At 35.7% G+C, this 11,803-nt stretch overlaps 1 protein-coding gene across 1 annotated transcript; it reads right to left on the bottom strand.

The window, feature by feature from the left end:
• Positions 1-1,067: 1,067 nt before the first annotated feature.
• LOC105272558 (uncharacterized) lies at positions 1,068-11,666 on the bottom strand. The gene is made up of 3 exons (XM_011314730.1): positions 11,303-11,666; positions 1,996-2,125; positions 1,068-1,388 (listed from the first exon to the last, which is right to left on the bottom strand). The coding sequence occupies exons 1-3, from the start codon at positions 11,309-11,311 to the stop codon at positions 1,267-1,269; spliced, it is 261 nt and encodes an 86-aa protein (XP_011313032.1). The 5' UTR covers positions 11,312-11,666; the 3' UTR covers positions 1,068-1,266.
• Positions 11,667-11,803: the final 137 nt, after the last annotated feature.

Genomic DNA, 11,803 nt, shown 5'->3' with positions numbered 1-11,803 from the left:
GCAAGTGTCTCGATATAAAAATAGTTGTTCTTCAATCGTTTTAACACCTGACAATAATCGGGTAATATGACGATTAAAACGAATGACAAGCTGTGATTGGTCATTTGAGTTGATATTTCTGAGCGATCACGGGATACTCAGTCAGCTCAGATCAGCTCCCGTCAGATCAGACGTATTTGTAATCAACAACCTCTTGACTTCCTTCACCATGATATTGACCCTGAAACTGGTTTGAGCGGGGATCGTTGCTCTCTAATTCGCCGAGAGGCATCTGTACCTCGACACGAGGTCACCAAAGTTGGAAACGTCCTTGTCAATGCTCCATTACGACCTCCGTAATGTAACCCGTTACGCTCGGGCGTTTAAAGTCTAGAGGAAGGTCGTGAATACTCTTGAAACGAGTTTTCGATGCCCTCGGGGTTAGACGACGTGAAAAAATATATATCACTTTCCCTCACCTCAAAGAGCCCGGAAGCAATGCCTGCAGCATCATTCAAGTATTCATCATGCAGACTAATACTACTTGTTGACTAAATTCTCACAGCACATGCATACATCACAGCCAATTAAACCAACCGGAAGGTGATGACAAATCATCTTTCCAATCTAATCTTGTGCAGCCTTCGATCATTTCCCAAATGGTGATTAATCTATTAGTGAAAGACACTTGGGTAGTGATCACTTGCACGGGAGACACGTTAATTTTCAAGGTGATGTGTAATTAGTTCATCCCAACCTTTTCAATTATCACCCAATGAGGACTGGAATTCCATGGTTGTGGAATAATGAACTAGCAATACAAGTACTGAGACATTTACAACACATGTTTCTGCGGTTAGCATTCATATCCAGTTTTTAAACCCACAAACAGCTCATATACAGATCACACAGATTAAGGAACTTTGTATTTCGGTTTATCACGAGGATCATATCAAAAAGGAAGTAGACAAGGATTATACATTTTTATTTATCACATAGCCCTGGGCACCTCAATAATTCATTCAGGAGTAATGGGTAATTGGGTACTTCCAATTAGGAATGAACAAATTTTCAAGCATGTTAATCAGTACGTGACACATAAATAGTTTATTGTGATAACTCTGTCGGTGGATGGTGATGGATAACTAAAGGACTGATGGAGATGATAATTTGTGCTAATCTAGACATCTGATCATCATTCAGATTCTCTATATACATGAAGTGCAAAGGACAGACACCATTTTCAATTCCAAATCGTCGTTGAAGCCGATAACTAGAGTCAAATCGTTATCGACCAGCATTTCCTTTACCTGAGTTGGGTGGCACGAATCCAAAACCACTGGCACCAACAATCACACCACTGGTATCAGCTGGATTGCCAGGTGGTCCCACTGGGAAAAGCACAGGACCTGCAATTAAACAACGTACAATTACAACCGACAAACTGATAAACATTACTTCTGGCAAATCGGAAGAAGGTCGACAGCAAATGGTGCTTGACAACGGCAAGAATGATTCCTAACAAACAGCCACCGCAACCGCATCGAAATTAAGTTATTCATCACGATCCGTAAAGTAGTTGCTTCACAGTTCAACGATGATCTCTCCTGATTGTCATTATCAGTAGTGCGATTGGCCTTGAGCAGGTTTGGGAGATAATAGTCCAGCAGCATTCCACTCGATGAAGCATAAAGATCGATCGGCTATCCAAGATTACAATTGCATATCATTCATTCTTATGGTTTCCTTCGCACACTCAGCTGGCAACTTTAATGCTGACTAATTCAGAAATAGTGAACCAAGTCTATTTAATTCACACACGTGTTTGTCATAGCCATCATTGCCAGACATTTGAATTACAAGTAGCTCAAGAGATACATCAGAGAAAGTACTGATGAAGACATTCACTCCGGAAGTTATACGAGACCATAAATATCGAAGCCGTCACAAACGTCATTGGTTTGATGGTTTAGATAGAATATCTATAGGATTTAACGGTTTTTCGGTTTTATTTACCTCGATTGGAGCGTGGATCTCTCATTGGTGATGATGCACGGAGGTAGGGTCCAAAGCCCGCGAATAACTGACTATAATCCTGTGCCAATGCACCTGACACGATGGCGAGAGCAATGACAATTATGGCAATCTGGAAGATCACATGATTTATTACATGAAGTTATTTCCAGGAGAATAAATCCGTGGTGAATATTGTTGAAACCATTAAATTTGTGGATTTATTTATTACTGGTTATTATCTCTATTGACCCATACGTTACGTTTTATTCAAATGGAATGATCAGAGTCAGACTCGCCAACAGTTTACTACCTATTTAATATCCTCCGATTTATCGGTATTTTCTGGTTTTAACGAGTGATCTACATGACAGTGATGTCGGTGTGCAATGCGACGGTTTTTTTAATTTCCTTGTTTTTCAGGGAAAAATCAGGTTAAATCAGCGGGACTTGGGGATTGCGATCAATTAAGTCTCTCTGGACCAGTGCTTTCTCGGTGATAAAATTTCGCAAGTTTGATACATATCGTGCAGCTCATTTACCTCAATGCTCTCGCGTTTGGCGGGAATATTTTGAGGAAATTTTGGGCATTTTATTTGCATCCTCGTGGGTAATGCAACACGTGGGAGTGTTTTTACTATTACGGCAATGTCGTGCGTGATCTCCGCCTGTATGATGCGTGTTTGAGTAATGATGAATAAAGGAGATGGAAAAAAATAGGAATGAGGCAAATGGGTGAGGAACGCTCGCACGGTTGAGGGACATTGCTGTGCTAGTGAGTGACAATGATCCAGACACGAACTGGCATTTTTCATATTTTATACTTCTTTTTTAACCTGTGATTGAATAACTTGGGAATAATGTCGAGAAAAAACTTTGGTGAAAGGAACTTCAGGGGAAGAATTGAATTTTGAGATGTTTGAGCGTTGAATCGCTTGAGTGGCGGTCGATGCGAATGAAATTGTCAAGGTTTGCGTGGAAAATGCAACTTTCTTCTCCAAGGAAAGACCGCGCATGCGGTTCACCATTAATTGAAAATTCTAGGACACACCACTTGGGCAAAAATTCAGAGGAAAAAGTGCTATTTTCATTTTCTTCCTTTCTGCCCAGAAACGAAAATCTAGTAGTAAATTCTTCTGCTATTTGCAAAAAAAATATGTTAACTAGAAAATTGCTGTCCGAGAATTTACGACGGAAATTCGGTAAGAAGAAAAAGAGAACCATTTCCGTATTTTTTCAGTAAGTGCAGAGATAAAACAATTGATTAAATAGAAATATTTTGTAATATATTTTAGAATTATTTCTCTCTGTGCAGGATAATGTGTGTTTAATTGATATTAAAGAGCATGTGAAGTATTTGTTTCATATGGATTTTTATGTTTTACCTATTGAATGTTATGGGTAGAAAGTCCCGGTTTTTAAACAATAACTGGTGTTGATTATGTGAAAATGAATTTCGCAGAAAATTATTCCCATGCTGGGCAGTTTTTAAAAACCATTTTGATTGAGTTACGTTTTTTCCAAGAGTTATTATTATTTTTCCGGAGTTATCTGCGTGAAGTTATTTGCTAGTGATACCGTATTTTTCAGCCAACTGTGTTATTAACAACCGGTTAATCCATATAGACTCGTATGTATTTAGGTACCCGAAATAATGACAAGTAAGGCTATTATTATTACCCGACACATGAGTTGCGCGTGATGATAATAATTAACGGTAATATTCGAGGTTTTCTTTAAGACACCAAGAGAGAGTAATCTATCGGCTTTAACCAGTTCGCATTTTCAATTGAAAAAAGAGACATTATTTTTATAGACTGTGTTAACGCATTTCTGACAAACGGAAACGTGAATTCATTTACTGAACCTGCGATTTCGATCGTAAATCCCCGGTGGCAGAAGCCTCTTCCTCAAGGAGGAGTTCCCACTTGTTTCTTTTTTTTATTTTTTCCTTCGCGTTCCAGTAACTGTTAGTTACGTAAATTGCAAATGATGAAATGCTCACGTCCTCGGGGTTGCACTCTCTGTTTATTTATCATTGGCTGTAGGGATTTAATATTCGTGATAAAAACCAAATGAAACGACGAAATGCTCATGGGAATAAAACGTTTTGCAGATAGAAAATTGGATTAGTTTTACTGGAATTTTATGGATATGATGTAAGTATTTAGTGAAGTAAGATGCTACATTCGCTGTGGAATCCGTTCAATTTACGATTAACAAATAGGAAAACCGGTTGTTATCGAGAAAGGTATGAGCACGCTGGATAATAAATTAGTATTCCTCAAGCTCAATGGACATGTAGATCGACGTTAGGTTTTTAGTATATTTAAACTTTCACAGTTATACTTCATGGCATTTTGTTTGCGGAAATGAGAGGGATATTGGGTGGGTTTATTAGTTAATTGATGCCACTGTTTATTTCCCGTTCAGACGTCCACGCCCACACGGACAACATTTTTTAGTTTCATTTATTTTCACGTTTTGGAATCGTAAAGCGGATAATTGTGACTTTTTATGAGTATTTTTCCCAAAAAATTCTCATTTTTACATATCCATTCTGAAAGTAATCCAGATGTAAAAAAGTGTGACCGTTTTTTGAAGAAACATTTTTTAATTGTTAATTACAATTTTTTTATATTGCATGCATTGTATTATTTTTTATATGTATGCACCGAGTTTAATTAATAAAATTCGGATAAATTAATGAACTAAACATAAAAATTAAAATCTTGATTAAAAAAAAATGATAAAATTATTAACTGAACTCAATGAATATTGAGTATATTGAATATATTGTTATATATTTTATTTATCGCGTCCGCTGAATGCTATAGTATTACAAAAAGGACACATTACTACAACGTAAGGGAAAAATGTAAATAAAATTGAATAAATTTCCTAAAATCTCATTGCAAATCGCAACACATGCCCTCAATCCAAAATCAAAACAACGCGCAAACATCTCGAAACATCTCTGAAGCTCTAATGATTAATTAGCGTTATCAATTCACGATTCTAATCAACGACGGGTTCCGAGTGCAATTCTATGTACACAATATTTTTTTCTGTAATAACATAAATGTTTATTCCTTTATATTTATTCCGAGGATGCTATTGCGATTGAGGGAGACCCAAGGGGCAGCCGACACACATGTCCGGCTACCGTGACCCAAAGATATAACAGCCGAGATTGTGCCAATCTGATATAATACCACTGACTCTTTTATAAATAGTTCATGATTGTTGGGTGAACACTTCCGAGTGAATTCCACCTGTCCTCCCCTGCAAAATCACAAGGGACGGTAAACGAAAGTGTCTGGAACCCAGCATTTGCCAGATTTTGACTGGAATTTTATTCGAAATGTAATGAGTCATTAAACTTTCACCAATTTCACTGACATTTTTTTTTTTCAATCACTCAAATTCATCCACTATCTTCTCGATACGCGAAATGTTTTATTGAGTGGGTGATTAAACCTCATGTTTATTTTGATCGGTAACTATTATAGTTGACTCCAACACTGGGCACACGTATCATGTTACAAGCAGTTGGTTATTTTACTCATTCGTTGGCACTATAAAATTCCAGTTTCACTTTCATTGAGTTTACCCTCATGCCCAGACATCGGCACCAACGATTTATCAATGACGTGCATTTTGTTTTTGATCGCCAGAGCTTTCTAACGATTTTTTTATGGTGATGGATTTATTAAGAATCAAGCGATCTAATTATCACTATTCCTGTTACTTTCCATCATTTTATCGATGGTTTTATGGTGACTAGGTGCAGTTATTGGTGATTGAATTTTTTTTTTAACAACGGGTTTGATACCGATCGATTATCGATACGTTCGACCGATCGATGAGTTTTAACGATAAATGATCGGCGTGTTATCGCGATATTGTTACACCTTGCCGGAAGAGAATGTGGTGTTCTCTTGTGTATGAAATGGTGCAATTGGTCTGCAATGGTAGAATTGCTCACGCGGTTCCGGTGAAACACTTTCAGTCACCTTGGCTAATGCCAAATGAAATGTATGATTAAAGAATTTGATAAGAAAGGCTCGTATATCATTTGCGATACGCGTTGGCATGGTCAATATCACGCAATTGCCAGCGCAAGTAATTCCCTTATTTTCAAAGTAATTGTCTTTGAAAGGGATTTTTCGTGGTCCTGACGTAATTCAGTGATCTCTATGCATGTCGACACAATGGACGGTCATTCGAAAGACAGTTAGTCTCATGGGTGGGAGGTTGGGCGGAATTTTCGTGGGATTTATTCATGTGGGAGAAAGTTCATTTCTTCCGGGGGGCGTGGAAATGGAGAAATTTCAAAAAATCGAATTTTATGCACCGATATCGATGTTGAGTTATTATAGGGATCTTTTAGGAATCGTCCGACGATAATTATTTTGTATTTTAGGTGTCTATTTGTTTTATTATTTTTTTAGGGAATTTATTAAAAATTGCCATCTTTACTATAAGATTTCCAGATTAATTACTGATGGTTTTTAAGGTATGAATTGGAGGGACAATTGGATGACAAATATTATTATTTTTACTATCTAGTTGTAGGAACGTCGGGAATTATTAAATTAACAATTAATGCGTAAATTAGAAAATTCGCACACGGAGTGGAAATTGGGTAAGACCGATGCTCGGCCGTTTGAGCTAGAGTTTAGAAGAATACGCAATACAATTTTAAAATAATATCAGCAATTGAACGTGGAATTGGTATGTGCCACAATTTAATTCCGGAATTTAGAAATGTATTGGAATCCACATGAGACGACGGGAAAATATTTTTTAAACCAAATATATATATATATATATTTAAAGTAAAAAAAGGGGGTAAAATGGACCTCGATTTTTTTTTCAATTATAAAAATTTCGCCAAATTTTTTGATATTGAGATATCTATAGAAAACTCATATTTAAATTGAGTTTGATTGGAGTAACTAAATAAATTTCGCAAGAACTATCCGTTACTAAAATCACTCTGTCATTTTTAACTGAAATCTCATTAGTCCAGAAATCATTTGAAATGATAAAATCAGGAGGACTAGCTTTTGAAATCCCATCAAGTCATTTAAAATCAAGTCATTTGAAATCAAGTATTCCAAAAAATCCCTGGCCCCCTATTGAAATCATGTTTCAGAATTTTTAGTGATATCCGTATTATCCGCCATCCCTTATTTATAATAAAATCGAGACACATAGATTTGAATATTATCATTTATTAGTTGGAATGCCACGGTCCGGCGGTCTCGAGTGTATAAATCGCCTGGAGTCTGCGGTGTGTGTATAACTCGGTGAAATCACCACGATGGAAAGGATCACGCGGAGGAAACGCTTCAGATCCTTAACGAGATGTTAAAATGCATTTGATACTTTCAACACAAATTCCCGCCCTCGGGATTTTTCTGTTCATATTACACTGACAAAAGTATATTTCTGTCAAAGAAATTTACTCTGTACAAATTACCGTTCAGATTTGTGCCAACAAAAATAAAATAATTCCTCTCTTATTTTCCATGAGTTTTCTATTAGTTTTCCATCAGCTTACGGAAAAAATTTATATTGTATCAATGATTTTGTTTGTCCCAAAAATATTCGTATTTATTGGTAATATTTCAGAGTGTTTAATTTATTTGATGAAATTGTGAAAGTTTACTTGTGCTAAACAAATTTTTGGGGACAAGTATTTTTCTTAGGGTGTTGCAGATTTAATTCTGTTAAAGGAGAATTGTCTTTAATGGATTTTAAATTCTCTTCTGGAATTGTATAATTTTTCATAACTCTCAGGGTGTAATAATTGAAAGAAAATTTCTGGGATTGCGAAATTTCTGGGGAGATTAGGACGAAAATTTTTGACAGATTGCTCAGGAGAATCTGAGAATTGTTCTATTTGTATTATTGCATGGCACACTAGCACACAGGAGAGTCAAACAAAAAACAATTGCTGGCCTCTGATGCGGTATGTGCGTGAGTTAATGACGATTATTCGAATAAAACGGCGTTGGAGGTTGAGGGACTTGAGTCGTTATAATTCCAGGCTTTCTTTTTTGCGTGACATCTTCATTAACCAAAGAATTCGGCCCAAGGCCCTGGAAACGCTTCTCACGCGAGTGATAATTAAGGAAAATTAAAGAGCATTAATTTTTTTGAATTGCAAAAACACGAATAACGGGAAAACGACTGAGTTATGGAATAAATGGGGAATTACTTTGCAAATGTTAAGTAAAATTTTAACATTTATCAATTATTTAGACAGAATTCGATTATTCTTGTTAATGAATAATTTATTGATTATTTGGAATATTTAATGATGATTGATGAGGAAAAATAAAGCATTATGAATGAAAATATCGAAAATTCCAAATGAACTAAAGCAATTCTCCAATAAAAACAAACTGTTTCCCAAGTGATTATTTCTATCACCGCTGATATACGGCTATAGGAATAGCGTTGCAAAATGCCAGTATAAAAAAATCACTGTTTATTTGTAAAAGGGAGGAAACGGCCTTGACTGAAAAATCATATCGTTCAGAATTTTTTTTTCACTCATCGCGTAACACCTTCCCCTCAACTCTATATGCAAATGACAGTATGAGTGTTGGTTGTCTATAATTGTTAATGTTAATTGGGCCACCACCCCTGACCCCATTCCGACCGTTTCTTTTTTCATTCAAGACACGTGCTGGACACCCCTGTTGCAATAATACTTGCCAATTTTACCATAACCAGTTGACTTAACGATAATCATTGGCGCGATAATAAATAAAGACGATCCGAACCGATATTTAAACGATCAACTCTCAATATTCTGTAATTGATCGGCCAATAGTCTCTTATTCCTGTATTTGCAGTTTTACAGGTTATTTGGGAATTGATTAATTTATTTGTGCATGAGTAATCGGTTGGAACGAATAAATAAGATACCGACGACGTTCTCCTATGATTAAAAAAATTGTCGTCAATTTTATACTGACGTTTTTTGAAATTATCATTAGTTTTGGAATTTCAAAAATATTATAAAATGTCTGGTGACAATTTTACCGGAAATGTGGTTGTAAAAAAAATGTCGTTGCAATTACGATTTGCCAGTTGAAGTCCTTTTAAAATTTTGTAATTGCAATTAATGTGATAATTACAGAGTAAAATGGTTATTACTTTTAGACTGATGGACTTGAAAATTTTTATAATAATTTCTGCAATTCCGCTCATATTACAAAATATTATAAGGTATCTGGTGAAAATTTCACGAGAAATTTAATAGTCGTAAATAAAATGGAGGTGCAATTGCCATTTGTCCGTTGAAGTTCTCCAAACATATGGTAATTGTAATTATGTGAATTACGATATTGTTGGTGGAAATTGCATGAAAATATTTTGGCCGAGAAGATAATTTGTCATTTGTTCTACAACGTCATGCAAAATTTTCCTACAATGTTTTTCCGTACAGTCTTTATTTCCATCTAAGGGAATAAATTGATGTGCACCAGGTGCAAGTCTTGGAGAATTACGTGGGAGCCGCGGGCAAGGTCAGATGATCACTCGGTGCATCAATTTTATTACTAAATCGTTGGTAATTTTATACAACTCTCTGAGAAAAGATAATGCCAAAATACGAAGGCGGAAATTCTGTCGGGAAATTCGGTTGAAAAATTTTACCACGAATTCCCGAGAATTTCAGGAATTCGACCAGAAGTTATCAGAAATTTTCCTCGAATGTCGGGAAGGTGAATGTGAATGTTGAGAAAATACGCAATTTCTCTCAAGTTTCGTAACTTAATGGAATAATTTCGGGAACAGAATGGAATATTCATGAAAAAATTAATAGTTCTTTCAACAGAATTGAATATTAATAAAAATATCAATTTCGAGAACTGAAATTTCTAATTTCTTGAAGAAAATTACAGATGCATGATAAATTATTCAGTTGATTCCTCTTTTATTGATCGATTCAAAGAATTTAGATGAAGAAACGGAATTTGAATCTCCATTAGAAATTAGTAGTGGAAAATGAAGAAAATTACAGATGAGCGATAAATTATTCAGTTGATTCTTTTTTCAGATGAATTGAAGGAATTCTGAAGAAGAAACGGAATTAGAAACTTCAAGGGAATATTTTTAACTCAATGTTGCATCGCGATTTTTTAAACATAAACTACACATCTTGTTTCCTAAAAAAATTGTTCAAACATTTTTCAATACTTCACTCAATTCCAGAAATATCGATAAAAAAATTATTAAAATCCATTCACTATTATTTAAAAAACTAATAGATCCGTCGAAAAATCTCAGCATGTAAAAATTGCATTTTGGTAAAAATTCCCAAAAAAACCGTAATTTTTAAAACATCAGATCAACTTTTTTAACAACAATTATTCTCAGACATAAACAATTAATAACTAAATAATAAATACATTGAAAAAATTCCCCTCTGCGTTCCCACTTCACTGTATCAATGAAAATCACTGCACGGTCTAGAATCGCTATTTGCAATTCCAAGAATATCACAGATTCCGCGTTATCACCACGTGAGATATCAACAGCGTAGAATAATTGGATTAACCCCACTCTTCCCTGATTAATCCAGCCCCTTCAATTACCCCAACTTAAGGCACAATTAATTTAATGATTTTTTTATTCATCTTTACTTTCGATTTGTTTTCACTTGCGCACGCAAACGCCAAACCTGTGCAAATCCCCAACGCATCAATATCACGCTACCTTCCAAACAACATCTCCTCAATTCAAAACAACTCCATAAACAATCGATAAATAATAGTGCAAATCGTTGTTCTATAATTTTCTCAATTTCAGAAGTTTTACTGCGCGCCCGAGGAATATATCACACCCAGCTATCGCGCAGTTTAAATTTCCGGGTAGAATCGCCACAAGTCTTCATTCCGATAAATAAACAATAAAAAAAATCCCAAAAAACGTCAATCAACAATTTGCAGAACAATTTGCAGAACAATTTGCACAACAATCTGCAGGACACAGAAAAAAAACTACTCAAAAAAACAATTCGATAATCGCCAATCACATAAACTTGTCAAACCACGAATTCTCCGAATGAAAATAAAAAATTATATTATTAATTAAAACCCGTGGCTCACCGGGAATGAATGATTGCCGAAAAATTAATTATCCACTGAATGTCATCACTGAACTCACGATTGCGATCTCATCACTTGAACATCGAAACGTAACGATAATCGGTAATTGGTGATCAGTAAGATTGAAAAACTGATTAATTGAAAAAAATTAGGGATCAAAAAATAGACACTTTACTTACGAGTCTCATGGCGCTGATGTATCCGCGAGGTGATGAGTAAAAATAAAATAAAGTAACTAAAGGAGGGAAAACCTCAGTTGGTGTAAAGTGTTGGTTGTTAACTGTTCTGTTCTGGTATTACAAGTGCGGGTAAAGAAAGAGCGGGACGAGTAACAACCGTTGTACAAGAGGTAAACGGGAGGGGTTGACGGAGAAAGAGAATATATCGAGTCAAGTGGGAGATTTAAAAATAAAAAGTGATATTATCCTTTTTACGCGTTTTATTTTGCTGAGGGATAGATTTGTTTTTAACTTTTCGTATCGTTGAATACGTTGTGGTGATTATTATTTGAATGATTTTCCCGCGTTGCGAGCCATTCGATGAGGCTTGTTCGATTGATGAGGTGGGGATTTCGTTGGGACTTATATATCGGGATGCTGGAGGCCGACAAGGTCTTCGGTCCACCCCCTCTCAACAGATGTGTCTCGTGGGAGATGTTGGAAAACGACGGTCAAGGTGAT

Source organism: Fopius arisanus, unplaced genomic scaffold, assembly GCF_000806365.1.
Source record: "Fopius arisanus strain USDA-PBARC FA_bdor unplaced genomic scaffold, ASM80636v1 scaffold00207, whole genome shotgun sequence".
Taxonomy (NCBI): Eukaryota; Metazoa; Arthropoda; class Insecta; order Hymenoptera; family Braconidae; genus Fopius; species Fopius arisanus.
This window is presented reverse-complemented; position numbering and strand designations above follow the sequence as displayed.